Source organism: Bos taurus, chromosome 5 (genome assembly GCF_002263795.3).
Source record: "Bos taurus isolate L1 Dominette 01449 registration number 42190680 breed Hereford chromosome 5, ARS-UCD2.0, whole genome shotgun sequence".
NCBI lineage: Eukaryota > Metazoa > Chordata > Mammalia > Artiodactyla > Bovidae > Bos > Bos taurus.
This window is the reverse complement of record NC_037332.1, coordinates 106,536,274-106,552,317: the sequence shown is the minus strand read 5'-3', so window position 1 is coordinate 106,552,317 and position 16,044 is coordinate 106,536,274. Positions and strand designations below refer to the sequence as shown.

The 16,044-nt window shown below is 59.5% G+C and overlaps 1 protein-coding gene across 3 annotated transcripts in view; it reads right to left on the bottom strand.

The window, feature by feature from the left end:
- Positions 1 to 5,066: 5,066 nt before the first annotated feature.
- TSPAN11 (tetraspanin 11) overlaps positions 5,067 to 16,044 on the bottom strand; it is a 62,149-nt gene continuing 51,171 nt past the window's right edge. Inside the window, exons 4-9 of one of the 3 annotated variants that reach the window (XR_806919.4) lie at positions 13,701 to 13,775; positions 12,434 to 12,538; positions 11,132 to 11,290; positions 10,664 to 10,750; positions 10,430 to 10,501; positions 5,067 to 5,889 (exon numbers count right to left, since the gene is read on the bottom strand). Coding sequence is in view for 2 of the 3 variants with exons in the window: in XM_005207202.5 (XP_005207259.1) it covers positions 5,830 to 5,889; positions 10,664 to 10,750; positions 11,132 to 11,290; positions 12,434 to 12,538; positions 13,701 to 13,775 (486 nt within the window). In the remaining variant the exon portion in view is untranslated. The remainder of the gene's footprint in view (positions 5,890 to 10,429; positions 10,502 to 10,663; positions 10,751 to 11,131; positions 11,291 to 12,433; positions 12,539 to 13,700; positions 13,776 to 16,044) is intronic. The other 2 variants (XM_005207202.5, NM_001080325.1) reach the window with 2 other exon arrangements.

Below are 16,044 nucleotides of genomic sequence, written 5' to 3'. Positions count from 1 at the left end.
ATGGTTACCAGAGGGCCTTAAGGCTGAAGGGCCAGTGACCCCGAGTCATCCACTGAGGACCAGCCAAGTCATAAGAGCGTGGTGGGGCTGCTCCCCCTTCCCGTCCTGCTCTCACTCCTGCCCCCAGCCCATGGATGCCCCAAGGGGATGCCCACCCAGCCCCTGTGCTATCCACTCCTGGGAGCAGAGTGCAGCTGGCCAGCTGCCCCGGAGCATCCTGGCTGCAGTGTGAGTGCTGGGCACCTGTCAACTGAGCTAAGCAACGTGAACACATGGTGCCCTGGCCGGGCAGGGACCACAGCCTGTGAGCTGGTGGGAGAGCTTGAACTCTGCTCTTACAGAGCAGAGGGAGCCCCTGGGAGGTTTGAAGTCTGGTGTGATGAGCGCCAGCCTGCTGGCTGCAGCGTGACAACCAAGGGAGGTATACCAGCAGGATGCGGGGAAAGTGAGAGGGACCCCATGGGAGGACTGACAAGCCGTGGTGATGGACCAGAGTCTGGGGGGGAGAAGGAACCTTCCTGCCTTCCCTCCTGGCCATTGTGAGTGCCTCTCTCAACAGGAGAGGGCTCCTGGAACCGAACGAAGGCTTCATGGGTCTCATGTACAGGGAGGAGAGGGCTGTGGGCTGTAACTAAATCTCGTTTGGTTGATGCTGATTCACAGCTCCTGAAATGCCTTTGTGTGCTCTGTAGATCCCTCCTGACCACAGCTGTTTTATTGGCTGTCACTGAGCCTGAGTTTTCAGCCTTAGTGAGGCACCACGTCTGGGTGGTCTGGGTGGGAAGAGCTCCGGTTGCAGGGCTGGAGCCTGGGTTCGGCTCCCACTCTGCATGTGGCTGGTGTCCACATGAGCACTGGGTTCTCACTGAACATGCCTTGGTTTTGTCATCTGCAAAATGAAGATAATACCATTTTGAAGAGTTAAATCCTCAGGATTTAATTCGTGAGGATTAAATAAAAGTGTGCATATAAAGACATCTAGCTTGTTCCCGGACCAGAGTAGGCACTTGGGCAAGAAACTGGCCAAGTCTGGGACCTCAGGAGTCCCCAGACAAGAGGTAGAACCCCATAGAAGAGCATTCCCCGGCTGCAAACTGGGGATGCAAGAGTGTGATCTGGAGGGGGAGCTGGGGTGTGGAGCGGGGAGAGAGCACAGGAGGAGACCTGTGGACATGGACATGAGTGGTTCCTCCCCCTCCCTGAGCCTGCTCTGCTCTGCTGGCCCAGTAGCAGCATTCAATAATCCACAGAAGTCAGACGGAAGTCAGATTAAGGGGATGTCATTTTGGACACAAGAATATCGGCTTTGCAAGTGTTCTGTCTTATAATGTCCGGCAAAGACTAGGAGGCTATTGATTTAGCCATCTTGTTTCTGCTGATGTAATGACAGCCGTGGTGGACTACTAACTCCTCAAACTAACAAAGAGAATAAGTCCACGGGTGTGCCTGGGCCAGGCTGTCTGGCTGCCTCCAGGCAAGAATACTGTAGTGGGTTGCCATTTCCTTCTCCAGGGGATCTTCGGAACCCAGGGATCAAACCTGTGTCTCCTGCATCGCAGCCAGGTTCTTTACCATCTGAGCCACCAGGGGAGTGCCCCTGGATGCCGAACAGAGGGGGAACAGTGTGGCCAAGCCACACCGTGCTCTGCGGGTCTACTGGTAGAGCCTTCTGCTGCCAGAGAGGTTTCTTCCAGTGGCTGGTGAGTTCAGGGTCCAGACTTGGCCAGTGTCCAGAGCAGGGCTGATCCGACACGTTAAAAGGTGGAGCCATCCCACTGGTCAGCGACGTCAAGAAGCTCCTTGCCTTTTGCCTCCCTCCCCCCACCCCACTCCCCCAACTGGACTCCTGCAGCCTTAGTGTCTCAGTAGATGCCCACTCTATCAGAGACTCTGGATCCTCAGAAGACTCAGCCTTCTTGCTCACTGGTTGGCAATTCAGGAGCAGCATGTGAAATTAGACCTGATCCCCGACCCGTAATCCCTAACCCCCAATTAGGGGTTCAGAGATAGTTACTGAAACATTTACCAAGTCTGCTGGAAACTGTCCCCTTCTCTAGAAGCAGTGCCCAGCCAGTGGGAACAGGAGCCCTCTTGGCTCTGGCTGGCCTGGCTGACGACAGAGGGCAGAGACGTGGACAGTGTGGACCTGGCTGATGGGCAGGGCCGGGCTCACGCTTTACTGCCTGCCCATCCTCTGCAACCCTGGACCCCACCCCCCAGCCCCTCACTGCAGCCTCACCTTTCTGCTCAGTCACTGCTGGATGCAGGAGGAAAGGGGAAGCACCCTGTACCACCACCCACAGCCTGCCCATCCTCAAGCCAGGGGAGGGAGGGAACAGGGTCCAGCCCAAGGCAGCTCAGCGGCTGCCACCTGAGGCAGGAGCTAAGGATACTGGTGGGTGGGCAGGGGTGAGCAGGGCCCTGACCAGTGTGGGGTCCTATCAGGGCCCCTGCCCCCATCACTTCAGGCTGCAGCGGGGCTTCTGACAAACCAACTGCCGAGAAGGGACAGTGAAGACTGCAGCCCTGGATACCATTCCTTTATTGTCGTGCCCCCAGGATGGAGGTGGAGGCTAAGGAGGGGCGTGTTTACGCTGGGGCAATTCCTCTCTGTGAAAATGGTTAAGGCAACTTTTCCGTTTCCAGAATGTTGTGATGACCCCTATCCAGTGGGCAGCTGGATCCAGGAGCCCTCCTGACGCTGGGCTGCCTGGGACTCTTGGTGGCACCTGCAGGGGTGTGTCTGGTGCGGGAGCAGGGCAGAGAGGGGGCCCACATGGAACTGTGAACAGAGCACAAGGCTGGGCGTTGTGTGGAAACAGAGGACGGGGGGCGAGGATGGAGTGGGCCCTCCTGAGGCACACAGAGGTGGTGGGAAAACGGGGCTGGGGCATCACTGTCCCTTCCAGGGAGAGGACCCAGGCCCCTGGTCTCCCTGCCAAGGTCACGGACTGGCAGGTACACAGCAGGTCAGGTGCTTTATCCTATGCTCTGGTGAATCCAGTGGGATTTGGCCTGACACCTGGGGGGGCTTCTGAACCCCGGGGGGCTGTGACACACACGGGAGGTGGCAGAGGCCTGTCGAGGTGTGGCCTCGAGACCAGTAGCATCACTGTCACCTGGGAACTTGTCAGGACGCGGGTCCAGCGAAGGCTCAGAAGCTCTCAGGCTGATCCTGACCAGTGCTAAGAACCCGGCTTAGACAACTCCATCACCAGCATCCCCCGGGGGTGTGGGCACCACCCAGTGGTGATACAAAGACAGGTGTCCTCCTTAGCCCGTGGAAACCCCTGTCCCCTTCTGTCCAGGCTTCAAGTGGCGAACCGGGCGGAGAACCTTTACAAAGCTGAGGGGGATGGGTGGTGATGGTAGTAATGGTTTCAATTCACTTCCTCTACCTCAACCCCCCAAGATGAACCAGGTGGCAGAGTCCAAGCCGGAAACTGGCTGTGGGCTGAGGGTCCCCGGGGTGTAGCACTCCGCTCCTCCTGGGTGCTGCACTGGGAGCCCAGGGAGGTGGGGCAGCCTGGTCCAGGGGGAGGACCAGGGCCGCGTGGACTCCCGTACCTGCCACGTCCAGACCTCTGCACAACCCCGGCTTTCCGGCCAGTCCCCAGTGTCAGGGGACCGATGGATGACCTTTGAGCGTCGTGTCCTGCTCCCTCTCCAGGGAGCTCGGGATTGGGACACCTCCCAGCAGGGACCTGGGAGGGGCTGTCCTGGGCACAGAGCGGCATCCTTGTAGGCAGGATGGGCCAGCCCCATCCTAACCCTTTGTGTGTTCCATGAGAAACTGCTGTTTCCTCTCACATTGTCTCATCTCCCGAGCCGCTGGCACCAACAGGGAGGTCCCAGTTTCAGAAAGCACAGGGCTTTCTCTGCAGTGTGGACCTCCACCCTCTGGGTGGGACCGTGCCCAGGGCAGAATCACAGTTCTCCTACCCTAGCCAGGATGGCCTCTACCCATGGGGGCGGGGGGAGCAGAAAAGTCGGGCTCTCCTGGGCCTCCACCAGGACAAGGCTGTGCAGGTGGCACCTGCCCATTACCCCTCCGTGAGCCCCCGCTGACCTTGATAAAGTAAGCAGGGACCCCAGCAGGGCACATGTGCAGCCAGCCAGCACTGCCCGGCCCACTGCCACCTCCCTCGGGCCCCTCAGGGGGAAGAATGTGCTCTCCCTTTCAGCCCTCACTTTGTAAGATGTCAGCTAACATCTAGCCCTGCAGAGAACTTGGGACTTATGGTCATTTTTTGTTATCTGCACAAATGCAGAAAGTTGGAGGCAGCAAAGATAATCACAGCACCAATTTTTGGGGGGCCTTGGGAATCTGGGGTTGCTGGAAAGCTGGTCTCCCCTAGAGTGAACTGGCATCAGTGACCCCAGGGCCCTTCCCGACAGCCCCAGAGTCCCAGGGCAGGAGGCAACTGGTTGCAGGAGGCTGCTCTGCCCTCTGAGTGCATGGGTCGCCCCTCTCCAGGGGTGTGCGGTTTTGGTACTGTGGGGGCTGTGACGGGGACGGCACTGACCCATGAATGGGAAAGAATATACCTTTACCTGGGATGGGCCCAGGTCAGCAAGAGACAGCGGAGGCCAGGTGTGCCCTTTCCGGACTTGACCTCGGCATCATGAGGGTGGGAAGTAGGAAGTGCAGGATCCAGGACCTGGGACCCAGGGGACCGGCATGGGGGTCTCTGCCCATGTGGGACCCTCTGGGGTATCTTATGAGTTGATTCAAGTTCTCCGGAAAACTTCCAGCACCTGTGCCCAGTGTTTCCTAGGATTTCCTTTCTGTTCTCCGTCCACATTTTGTAAAGTCCTTTCTGAAAATTCCCTGCTTCAAGAGCTGTAAGAGAGAACCTAATGAAGGGACAGTGTCCACTCTGGGAAGCAGAGCGGGGTCTCTGCAGGCCAAGTGCTGGGGGCTGGGTGATCCAGGAGCACCGGCTCAGGAAAAGGAGGTTCGAGGCAGAGCACCCCTCGACTCAAGAGCTGCACCTTCTCGGTGGCTCCAGCTTTGCAGGGTCTGTGGTTTGGTTTAATCAGGAAGGATTTTACTCCCACCAACATGAAGGGCAGATGATAGTTTTTTTAAAAACTTGGCTTTCTTTGAGCATCAGTCCAGAGAGGAGACCCCCGAGGGGCACATGGCTGAAGACTGGGGCTTGGGGTCATGGGCTCCCAGGGGACCCTCCTGAGGAGGGCCTGGAGGCAGGCACCTGCTCCCCACCCTGCCACCACCCAACCCTGCCCTGCAGGAAGGAATAAGGCCATGGGACACTTCTCTCCATGTGAGCTGGTGCAGGTGGGAGGGGAGGGGAAGCGGGGAGGGCAAAGGCCGCGGTCTTCTGGGGGCAGAGCCAACTCTAACTGCCTATTCAATGCATTTCTCAGGGAGCACATCCAGCAGGGGTGGGAGAGGGGCGCTCAGCGCCTGTATGGGGGATCACAGGCTTGTATGCGGGCATCCCAGTGGGGGCAAAGTGGCCAGCCCCTGTTCAGGGTTCCGGAGTGGGGAGGAAAGCAGATTTCATCACAGCCCCCCAGGGTCCATGGGAGCCTAGGCCTGGCGAGGCTTGGGCTGTGCTCTCTTGCCCCGGGATTCTGGTGATAAGCATGCAGAAGTGGAGGGCGAGGGCCGAGGGTCCCCGGCCGGATTGGGGCTGCAGGGGCCGTGGTCGCAGTGACTGGGTGGTCCAGAAGGGCTGGGCACAGAGGAGGGGGAGTTGTTGGGAGCTTCCAGGCCGGCTGGTGCTGACCCCACAGGCCTGGCCTGTGGGCCTTGGGCCCCTGAGCTTGTGAGGGGCAGTCGGAGCAGAACGCGGTCGGCTGTTAGTAAAAATGCAGTTGGAGCCTCCGGTGCAAGCCGCAGGTGAGTATCATGCCACAAATCTGCGGGGAGAGAGTGCAGGGACACACAGGAGTCAGGAGTCCGCCAGCCTGCCGGCCAGAGCCAGCCTTCCCACGCCCAGGAGTCCCCTGTGGACTCAGTCAAGGGCAGATTCAGACCCAGGGGGCCTCAGGTGCGGCCTGCGAGCCTGCATTTCTAATAAGCTCCCAGGTGATGTGGGCAGGGGCTGGAGCGGGGACCACTCTGACAACCACTAGCCAAGAGTGGTATTTCTCCCACTTGAATGTGCATGGGTTGCCCGGGGATGCTGTGGGTTCCAGCCCTGCGGCCTGGGTGAGGGCCTGCACCTCTAAACAAGCCTCCCGTCCACATTGCAGCTCCGTGGTCCCGGTTCTTCTCCGGAGACGGCCTGATTCAATTAGACCTGATTCAATTAGAGGTAGTGACATCGCTGCCGAAGCAGCCTTTCTCCAGGAAGGTCTGTCTACATCTAGCTGCTCTCAGGTTCTGGAGCAAAGACCAGGGTGTGGAGTTAATTCTTTAGCTGATGTGCAGGAAAGGAAACCGAGGATCCGAGTGAAGGGCCCAGGACAGTCACCAGCTCATCCTGTAAGCCGGCTCAGGACAAGCCCTGGGCCCCGGGAGCCTGCCCTGCCTGCTGGCCGCTCTGTCCTGCCGACTAGCTGGCCGAGGCTGGGCAGTGCTGGGCGGTCACCTTCCACGTCTCACTTGCCGACCTCTAAATGCAGAGGAAGAGGATCGCTGTTCATTTGCCTCCGCCCTCCCTTCACCCAAGGATGCACTGAGGATGAGGAGGGGAGGGTGTGAAGACCACGGAGGCCCAGGGCTGTGACAGTGACCCTGATAAAGATGATGCCGCTGGCTCCTGGCTCCCCGGCCACGGGAGGGGGCGGTAGGGGGCAGCCCACGACCGTGCCGCGGACAGAGGTCCAGAGGGGTTCCCAAAGACGGGAAGCAGTGCCCCGTCTTTCCCAGACCTTCCAGCTGACCTGATCTTCCTGGGATACCTCAGGACACACCTGATGACAGGCTGACGAGGACGCCCCAGAACTGGCAGACACTAGTTTCTCTTCAAGAGGCTCAAGGAGGGCACAGGGGTTGAGCCCTTCGGTGTCCCCTTCCTCCTCCCAACTCTCCCCACGCGGGAGGTTCACCCCCTGGGAACACGGCTTTCAGCTGTCAGACTTGGTGCTAAGAGCAGTGCTAATCCACCGGGGGACTCAGTCTTGGGCTGAAAGGTGGCTTAGAGCTCATCTCGTCTTTCACTCTAAGCAGGTGGCTGTCCCAGCCATTCCACCCAGGTGTCGGACACGCTCTCTGCCCTATCCCCCCCTCAGGGCTTGACGACTCTTCCTGCAGGGTCATCTGGACCTTTCTGACCCTTGCTGAAGGGGAGGCCAGATGGGAGCAGCCAGCCCAGCACAGATTCATGGCTGCATCTTCTAAGGTGCACGCCTCACGCTGGGGAGGACCCGGAGGACTGAGTGCCCAGAGCTCTGTACACAACATGTGGCCCCAGGGTGCCCGGGGGAAGGCACAGTGAGATGGACATCAATGAGTGTCCACACACACACACACGTGCACACATACACATATACACACCACCCTGATACATGCAGACGAGGCATGGGCACTAACTACCTGGTCCCTGAAAGAGCCCCAGCGTCCACTTCCTGACAGAGGACACAGAGGAATCTGCACCAACAGCTGTGAGCAGAGAACAGGCCAGGGCACTGCGGGAGCAGGAGCAGGTGGAGGGCGGGGCAGGGCGGGCTGCTGGGCCCCGCCTTTGTGAGGCCCAGGCGCCTGACCTTGGCACTGTGGCCAGGGTGCCGGCTGCAGATGGAGTTCTCATTGTGCTGGAGTGCAGCCTGGCCTTAGACCTTTCAAAGCTCACCGGGTGACCCCAACGTGCAGCCCTGGCTGAGGATCAGAGCCTGGAGGCTCCGGGAGGCCTGTCCCTTCTTGCATCCTGGCCATTTAGCCTGCCAGCATCTCCGCAGGCAGACCAGTGCCTGGTCTGCGAGTCTGGGAGGCAGCACGTGGTGTCTGGCTGAAAGCAGGTTTGCTCCGTTCATCATCGTTTCCTGCTTGGTCTTCAGAGAATTCATGAGACACCCAGGAACCGCAGCACCTCCGTCTCACTGAGGTGTGCTCTTTCCTGGAAAACCACGGGAGGCTATTCTGGACCGCTGTCACGACAGTCTCCTGACTCCTGCTTCGTTCCATCAGGTCAGCTCTGGCCTCATGTTGAATAAACTGGGCTCCTGGGTGAGATTCCCACCGATGAGAGAACGTGCTTGCTGCGTGCTAAGTCGCTTCAGTCATGTCCTTGCAACCCTATGCACTGTAGCTCGCCAGGCTCCTCTGTCTGTGGGGATTCTCCAGACAAGGATACTGGAGTGGATTGTCATTTCCTCCTCCGGGGGATTTTCCCAATCCAGGGATCGAACTCACCTCTCTTATATTTCCTGCATTGGCAGGCAGGTTCTTTACCACTAGGTGCCACTGGGGAAGCCACGATGAGAGAACACTGCTGCTTAAAAAGGTTTGCAGACCTCCCACTCCTCCATGTTACAAGTAAGGAAACTGAGGCTCTGGAGGGAGGGTGGCCCCCTCAGATCACATGGAAGAGGAAGCTTTGTCTACAACGGGGGCCTCCGACTCTCAGGCATCACCCTCCCACCCCGTTCCTGGAGGCAGGGGGACAGGACATCTTGGCCTTGTATCTCCTGGGCCTGGGGATTTCCAAAGTGCCAGGTCAGTGTGAGTGGGGAAGGTTTCTGGGTGCTGGGTGGAGAATGACAGCCTGGGGGCCCAGCTGGCCCGAGCCCCTCCTCAAGGTCGGGTGGTAGTTCCAGCACTGGACGGCAGGGGGCGATGGAGCCTGAGGCTTGGTTGCTGTAGCAGAATGGATGGAATGGACAGAGAAAATGGGCCAGGGATGGGTCCCTGGTGGTGGCCCAGCGACGCTCTCTCGGGGACAGGAGCACATTTCTGCAGGGCACTGTGAAGGATGAGTTGCCCATGATGGAGTCAATGCGGGGCTGTGGGCACTGCCTGGTGACCCGACCTTGGAATTACTCCTACGGCTGGACTTGCCTGACCTCAGACTCGGTGGTCATCCCATTCCATGCCCTTGGCCTCACTGCCCTTGTCTTCAGCTTCAGGCTTTGAGGGCAGAGGTCAGGAGGAAATAGATGGAGAGTGAAGCCCAGATCCAGTCAGTGTCTGCAGAGCAGGCCCCCAACACCTGAAGTGGGCAGGAGGTGTCTGGAAAGCTGGGGTGAGGGAGGCACAGCAGCGGAGCACCCCCTCCCCAGTCAGGCTGGCAGCTCCCAGGCGTCAGTGCATTGGGCAGGAGGCCTGCCTGGGTAGGTATGAAGGGGCCGTGTGAGTGCCCCCCAGACCCGCTGCGCCTGCACTTGAGTCGGGGGTGAAGGGGATGGGCTGGTCTGGCCAGGAAACCACCAGCTCTCTTGAGAGATGCCATGCCCACATGGAAACGATAACGTGGTGGGTACCGTTTCCCGAGCAGCTGCTGTCCGTTTGCGATGAGCTGAGTGATTGATGTGCACACTGGTCACTGATCTGATATGACCAGCCCCGTTTACAAATGAGGACCTGAGGCTCAGAGATGGAACGGCTGGTCCCCTCCAGAGGGTGGGCCATCTCCCACCCACCCGGGGTTGCAGCCAGGTCCCCTGGGTGCACAGATGGAGATGGTGATCAGAAGGAACCCTACCCGGGGAGGCTCCCAAGCTAACGACTGCCACCACCCCAACTCTTTCCATGGATCCTGCATCAGGGACAGAGCCTGGGAGAACAAAGGATCAGGAGCCAGGGGCCTGGTGCCAGCTCAGGGAGTGAGACCCTCGGGCCATCGGCTCTCTGATCTGCTGGCCTGGATAAGCTCTGGCCACGGCAGGATTGGAGGAGAGCACTCAGGGAGGCCTTACGTGAGCCAGGTATCTCCTTTCCCACCGACACCTCTCGTGGCTGGGAATGAGCTTCTTGCTGTGGATGAAGGCCCTGAGGGGTGGGGAAGTGACCTCTCAAGTCGCACAGGAGCAGGGGCTGGACGGGACGGGTCCTGTGATGCCGGCCTCTGCTCTGACCTCCCGGGATGGGGATTCGGGGGTGACACTTTGTGGTGAATCAGCTCCTCTAGCTCTGCTGGGCGAGGTGGGCCTGCAGAATCCTTACTCACTGCATCTGCCCCTCGTGAGTCCACTCCCTCCACCTTCGACAGGACCCCTGGGTGGTGGCTGGGAGAGGGGTGTGAGTGATGAAATGGAGCAAAAGCATCAGTCATCCTTGGAGCATGGAGCTGGGTGTACACAGGGGTGCACACCGCCCCCCAGGGGTACACACACACGCATCACACACAGAGGAACGAGTGCGCGTCCATGCACGAACGTATACACACATGCACAGCACACCTGAACACATACGTGCATCCAGCCCCGACCACGTACACCCGGATACATGCAGACACACCCACGGACCCCACGCACACCACAGCAGGCCAGCGTGCACACACGGAGTGCATGCACATACCTGCACCCACACTCCCGCTCCTCCCAGGTCTTTGTTCCTGACAAGTTCCCAGGGCCTTTTCCTTCATGTTTTCTGGGGGAAGAGAGTGACCTTGGCTGCAGAGGGGATAGATGGGAGAGGAGAGGGCAGGCTAGGCAGGGGCGGGCAGAAGGCCAAGAGCTGAGATCTCAGCCAGTGAGAGAGGGGTTCGGGGCTCCAGACACCACCCCCCCTAGAATCCTCACTCCAACTCACCTGCAGGCAGGCCACCCCGATCCCCACGGCCCCCATGAGCAGCAGGTGATCAGCCAGGAACTGCTCCAGCTTGCTGATGCAGCCTCCCTGGAAGGCAGGTAGGCAGGTCACACTCACACACACACACACACACACTCACACACACACACACACACACACACACACACACACACACGTTGGCCCGGAAGTAGGTGAGGATAGGGAGGAAAGGCTGGTGGGGGCTGCTCCCCGCTGAGGGAGGCCAGACACTTAAAGGGCCAAGTCTAGCCTCTCAAGTGCCCATGGGCTTCTTAGTGACCCAGGGCCACGCTATGAAGTCCCCAGATCTCCCTGGAGCAGCTGCGGCCCCCAGACTTTGTGGGGACCTTTGAAGGCCCATGGCCATCTTGTGGTCAGAGAGTAAGTGTGATCTCCACCACTCCGCCCACCTGCCCAGCCTTTCTGGGCCCCGCGAGACGGGGCACTCACCTCCACCTTGTAGATGTTGGAGGGGTGTGCCCGCTGGCCGCAGCGTGCCACCACCGTCTTGCAGCAGCTGTCCGGCACCCGGCGGCCCTCAGCCTCTGGAGACAGGATATAGCTGCTCTGCAGCCAGTCGGCTGAGCTGTTGCTCCCGCAGCATTTGAACTGAGGGGGAGAGGCAGAGGCTGCAGGTGAGGAGGGAGCCTGGGCCCCACCCCAGCCCTTCAGTTACGGGGCCGCAGGACAGTGTTCAGATCCTAATCTCATCCCTATTTGCTGGAGACTTTTCGCTTCCCCTGTTTTGAGCAGGGACCTGGCTCTGGGGGGACCTTCTCTCTAGGCAAGTGGGGAGCTGGCTGCAGGAACCTGATGGCCACCTCTTCGGGGCACCCTTGTCCTTTAAGGAGATTGTGCTGGGTGTCCTGGGGGCAGGGAGGATCTGGGAAAAGATGGGTGGGGGGTGGGTGCTGGCAGGTCCTCGAGGGAGGAGGGCTGTGTATCCCTGTGTGGCAGGCCCAGGGCAGCACCAAACCACCAGGGCGTGGGCTCCTGGTCATCCAGGGAGACAGGACCCCCAGGACAGGGACCCAAGCCTTGCCAGAGGCTCAGGTGTCCCCGATCCAGACCTCAAAGCTTCAGCGCCCCCAGACCTGCAAGACACAGAGATGTCCCAGAGGCCACTGGATGGGCAGGTCAGTGCTGGAAAGGCTGGTGTGCGTGCTGCATAAAGCCGAGGTCTTACATTTGGATGTGAAGAGCCATGTGTGGCCACTGGCGACCATGTTGGCCTGAGGTCCACGTGCCCCTCCCCTACCTCTGCAGGACTGAGGGCCTCACTGGGGGATTGCGAGTCCCTTCTTTGCAAGGAGAGACCCCCCCCATCCCCCGAGTTCTGCCTGACGATAACTGGGAAATTGTTACAGCTGCTTTTCTGAAACACTCTGCCTGTTGCAGTTCACTCTCCCGGAGCCACAGCCATCAGTTCCCCAGGGAGGAAGGAGGAGGCCCACTGATGGGAAGAGCCTGGATCCTGGCACGGCCAGCTTGCTGCCCACCAGGTACCCAGAGGCGAATTCAGAGGAAAGGGAGGAACGGACGAACCAGGACCCAGGAAGCACTCTCATGTGGGAGGGCCTTCTAGGGGGCTGTGGTTAACGCTTCCATACCCTGTGACGCTTCATTTCAGAGACGTGGCAAGTTAGGCTCAGAGAAGGCGAGTAACCTGCCCAGGGCCACACAGATGGGCAGGGACAGAGACAGGTTGGGAACTCTGTCTGCGTGGCCTTCAGGCCCCAGGGCGACGCTTACATCCTGCTGTAGACGGTCCACAGACGCTGTGATTTCTGCGGCGCCCGGCTGCCTGTAGTTCTCGGCCAGGGTCCGAGTCAAGTGCTGCTTCAGCTCGTCGCTCAGCTGAGAAGCATGGAGAGAGACGGTGCATCAGCAGAACCACCCACCGACTGCCCCCAGGCCCCTCTAAGGCCGTGCCTCCTTCATCTGGCATCTCATCCTTAGAGATGCCACTCAGGTGTCACCTTCTCCAGGAAGCCCTCTCTGACTGCCCAGGACCAGGGGACCATGGGAAGGAGGCTGCACAGAAGGCAGGATCTGTGAAGATGGTGTTGCAAAGGCTGTTACCCTGTGTCAGGGCGGAGTGTGATGGATGGAAATGGGAGACAGGTGGGGGACCACAGTTCCAGGCTGGTGGGATGGCAAAGGGGAGGCCGGGCACTAGGTGACTTTAGATAATCCTTTGGTACCCAGGGATTGGTTCCGGGGCCAGCATGGGTCTTCCATGGATGCTCAAGTCCCTTATATAAGATGGTGCAGTGTTTGCATATCACTTATGCGCACCCTCCTGTACACTTGAGTCATCTCTAGATTACTGACAATACCTAATGCCATGTAAACACTGTAGAAACAGCTGTAAATTCAATGTAATGCTACATAAACACTTGTGCATAGCAAATTCAAGTTCTGCTTTAGGGAGCTTTCTGAAGTTTTTTTCTGAATAGTTTTGATCCAAGCTTGGTTGAATCTGTGAATCTGGAACCCATGATCATTTTGATTACAAGGTGATATTCAAAATAGGGCTTTCCTGGTGGCTCAGTGGCAAAGAATCTGCCTGCAATGCAAGAGACTCAGGTTCAATCCCCAGGTTGGGAAGATTCCCTGGAGAATGGCAACCCATTCCAGTATTCTCGCCTGAAAAATTTCATGGACAGAGGAGCCTGGCAGGCCATAGTCCATGCGGTTGCAAAGAGTCAGACACGACTGAGCACGCACGTGTGCATTCAAAATATTTACATAGTTATCTGAGGATATCTGTCAGTCACATGGGCGCTGGTGTGAAAGGACAATGTGGTCATCTGTCTGTATGAGCTGAGTATCACCCCTGAGTCACAGAGCGCCCAGTGGGAGGGCTCTGACTACCTCTTCCTTGTCCAGAGCAGGCAGGGGAGGCCTGGGATCACCCGTGTGTCACTGCCTCCCTGCCCCTGTGCGCCCCTCTCACTATGGTCCCTCCCGGGGGTGCTGATGGGTAAAGTAAAGACAAGGAGAGCGTTCCACTCACCCTCTGGTAGTACACGTGGGCCAGGACCCCCGCCACCAGCTCAACGAGGAAGATCGCCAGCAACAGGCAGAAATACTAGAAGAAAGGAGAGAAGGCAGTCGCGGGGGGAGGGTCAGGCCTGGGCAGCCAGCTGGCCCCTCAGGACCCCTGACAAACACTTCTCCAGAACAGTGGGGACCCCCGTCCCTCACAGCATCTTCTGGACACACCCACCTCTCTTGGCTGCCAGCCTGGAGTTCCCCTCTCAACCCTTCATGCACTGATCTGCTACCAGTGTTGGTTAAATACCTACCATGTGCCAGGTATGGTAGAGTAAGGCAATTATTGCCCTCAATTATTGGTGGAGGGGACAGATAAGTATGTGATCACAACGTTGTGTTATAAATGCTACTATGGGGCAAGCTCTAGAAACTATGGAAGGCCCAGGTTGCAGGGAGCAGTCAGAGTGGGCTTCCTGGAGGAGGTGACACCTGAGTAGTATCTCTGAGAATGAGATGCCAGGTGAAGGAGAAGGGATGCACGTTCTAGGTGGAGGGGAGAACATGGGGAAGCCTGGAGGGTGTACAGCGCTCGGGGGAGGTGGGGCTGGAGTTCAGGGAGTGGAGAGAGAGGCAAGGCTGAGTATATAGAGGCCGGCTGGGCAGCAACAGCTGAGGCTGGGAAACAGCAAAGTGGAGATCCTGAGAAAGGTGCTGCCTTGTCTTTTTCCAGCTCTGCAGGGCCCTGCCAGGGCTCTAAACCCCTCTCAGCACCACTCTGCACGTCACAGCCCTGCCAGCTGAGTTCCAGGCTGTGCACTCGCAGTGACTGCGGGATGACGGGTCTGCACCCCTCCCACACCCGCCTGGTGTCACTGCCTGTCCTGCAGTGTTCTTGCAGGAGTCAGGGGGTCGGGATTGCCTGCCCGGAGGCATGTGGCCGGGAGGGACAGGGAGGGGGGCTGAGGGAGGATGGGCAGGAAGGGGCCCCTCCCCCAGCCCTAACTAGTGCTGCCTCCTTCTCCGGGGGGAACTGCCTACCCACCTACCACTGGGTCACTGGACTCCAGGGAAGGCTCAGCCTGGGGGTGAATGTGGGAACCAGCATTCATCAGGCAGGGGACGGGAGGAGGACAGGAAGGGGTACAAGTGGGAAGGAGACCACACAGGGCCTGGCCTGCGTGGGGCAAGTTCTGGGGTGATGCTGGTCCACGGGGCTGCAGGGCTAGCTTGACCACCTCCCAGCCCCTGGGGCAGCTGGCACAGAGGAATAACTTTCCACTGAGAGCCAGGCTTCCATTCAGGCTGAGTAAATCACCCCCTTCCCCACAGCCATCTTCCTGGGTCCCGCCCTCCCAGCATCAGAGCTGCCAGCAGGGCCCCAAGTATGGGTGGGGTGGGGCCCAAGGCAAGAGCACAGCGGGGGTCCCTGGTCCCCCTTCTCCACCCACCCCCAGGGTCAGGCTGGAGGCTGCTCAGAGGTCTGTGGATGTGCCCTTGCTGCTAGAGGAACCTCTGGGATATGGGGCCTGGATACAGGGCCTGGAAACCCAAGCAGCAGTGATGGGACATTGGCTGACGTCCAGGCTCAAGTCCAGGCTCAGCCACTGGCTGGTTCCACATGGGGGCCCCTGGTGCCTTTTGTGAAGCGATGATGTGGCGCAGTGAGTGGGGGGCTGGAACCAGCCTCCCCACCTCCCTAAACCCAGGCAGCCAGGCCTGTGTGGCTGAACCAGCGGTTGGGATGACGGCACTAGCCTGCCGCCCCCTCCACCCTCCTCTAGCAGGTGAGAGCCCCTGTTGCCCTGCCTGCCTGGCACTGAGACCACCCTCCTGCCACCTGGCCCCTACTCGCAGTGACCGGTCCCAGGCTTCCTGAGTGCACACCGGGGCCCTCGGTGCTGGGAGGTCCAGCGCCCCTCCAGCCACAGGTCACGTGGGAGGGTGGACCGTGATGCCCCCGGGACATCACTGCTACAGTTGCTCCTGAAGCTGGGCTGGCGCAGAGGGCTGATGGGAAGGGAGGGGACCCAGCCACATCCTGACGCGATGGCAGGCTAAATGAGTACCTGCCAGTCACTCAGAACCGCCCTGAGGCATCAAGCGGGTGTCAAACATGCGACCTGCGACCTGCGACAGCTGTCAGGAGGGAGGGGAGTGTTCCCAAGAGGCTTCCAGGCTCCCTCCCACCGGCGCCCCGGATGTGAAGATGCCTCCGCAAGGGGAGTGAGGGCCCGGCCGGGGCTCGGGGGATGGACAGCGGGTGCCAGAGGCGGGGTGATCAGGGAGCAGGGCGCCGGCTCCAGGCAGCAGCTTTGGCGGTCGCAGGCGTGTCACCTGCGCGGGGGAGGCCCTGAGTCACAGCT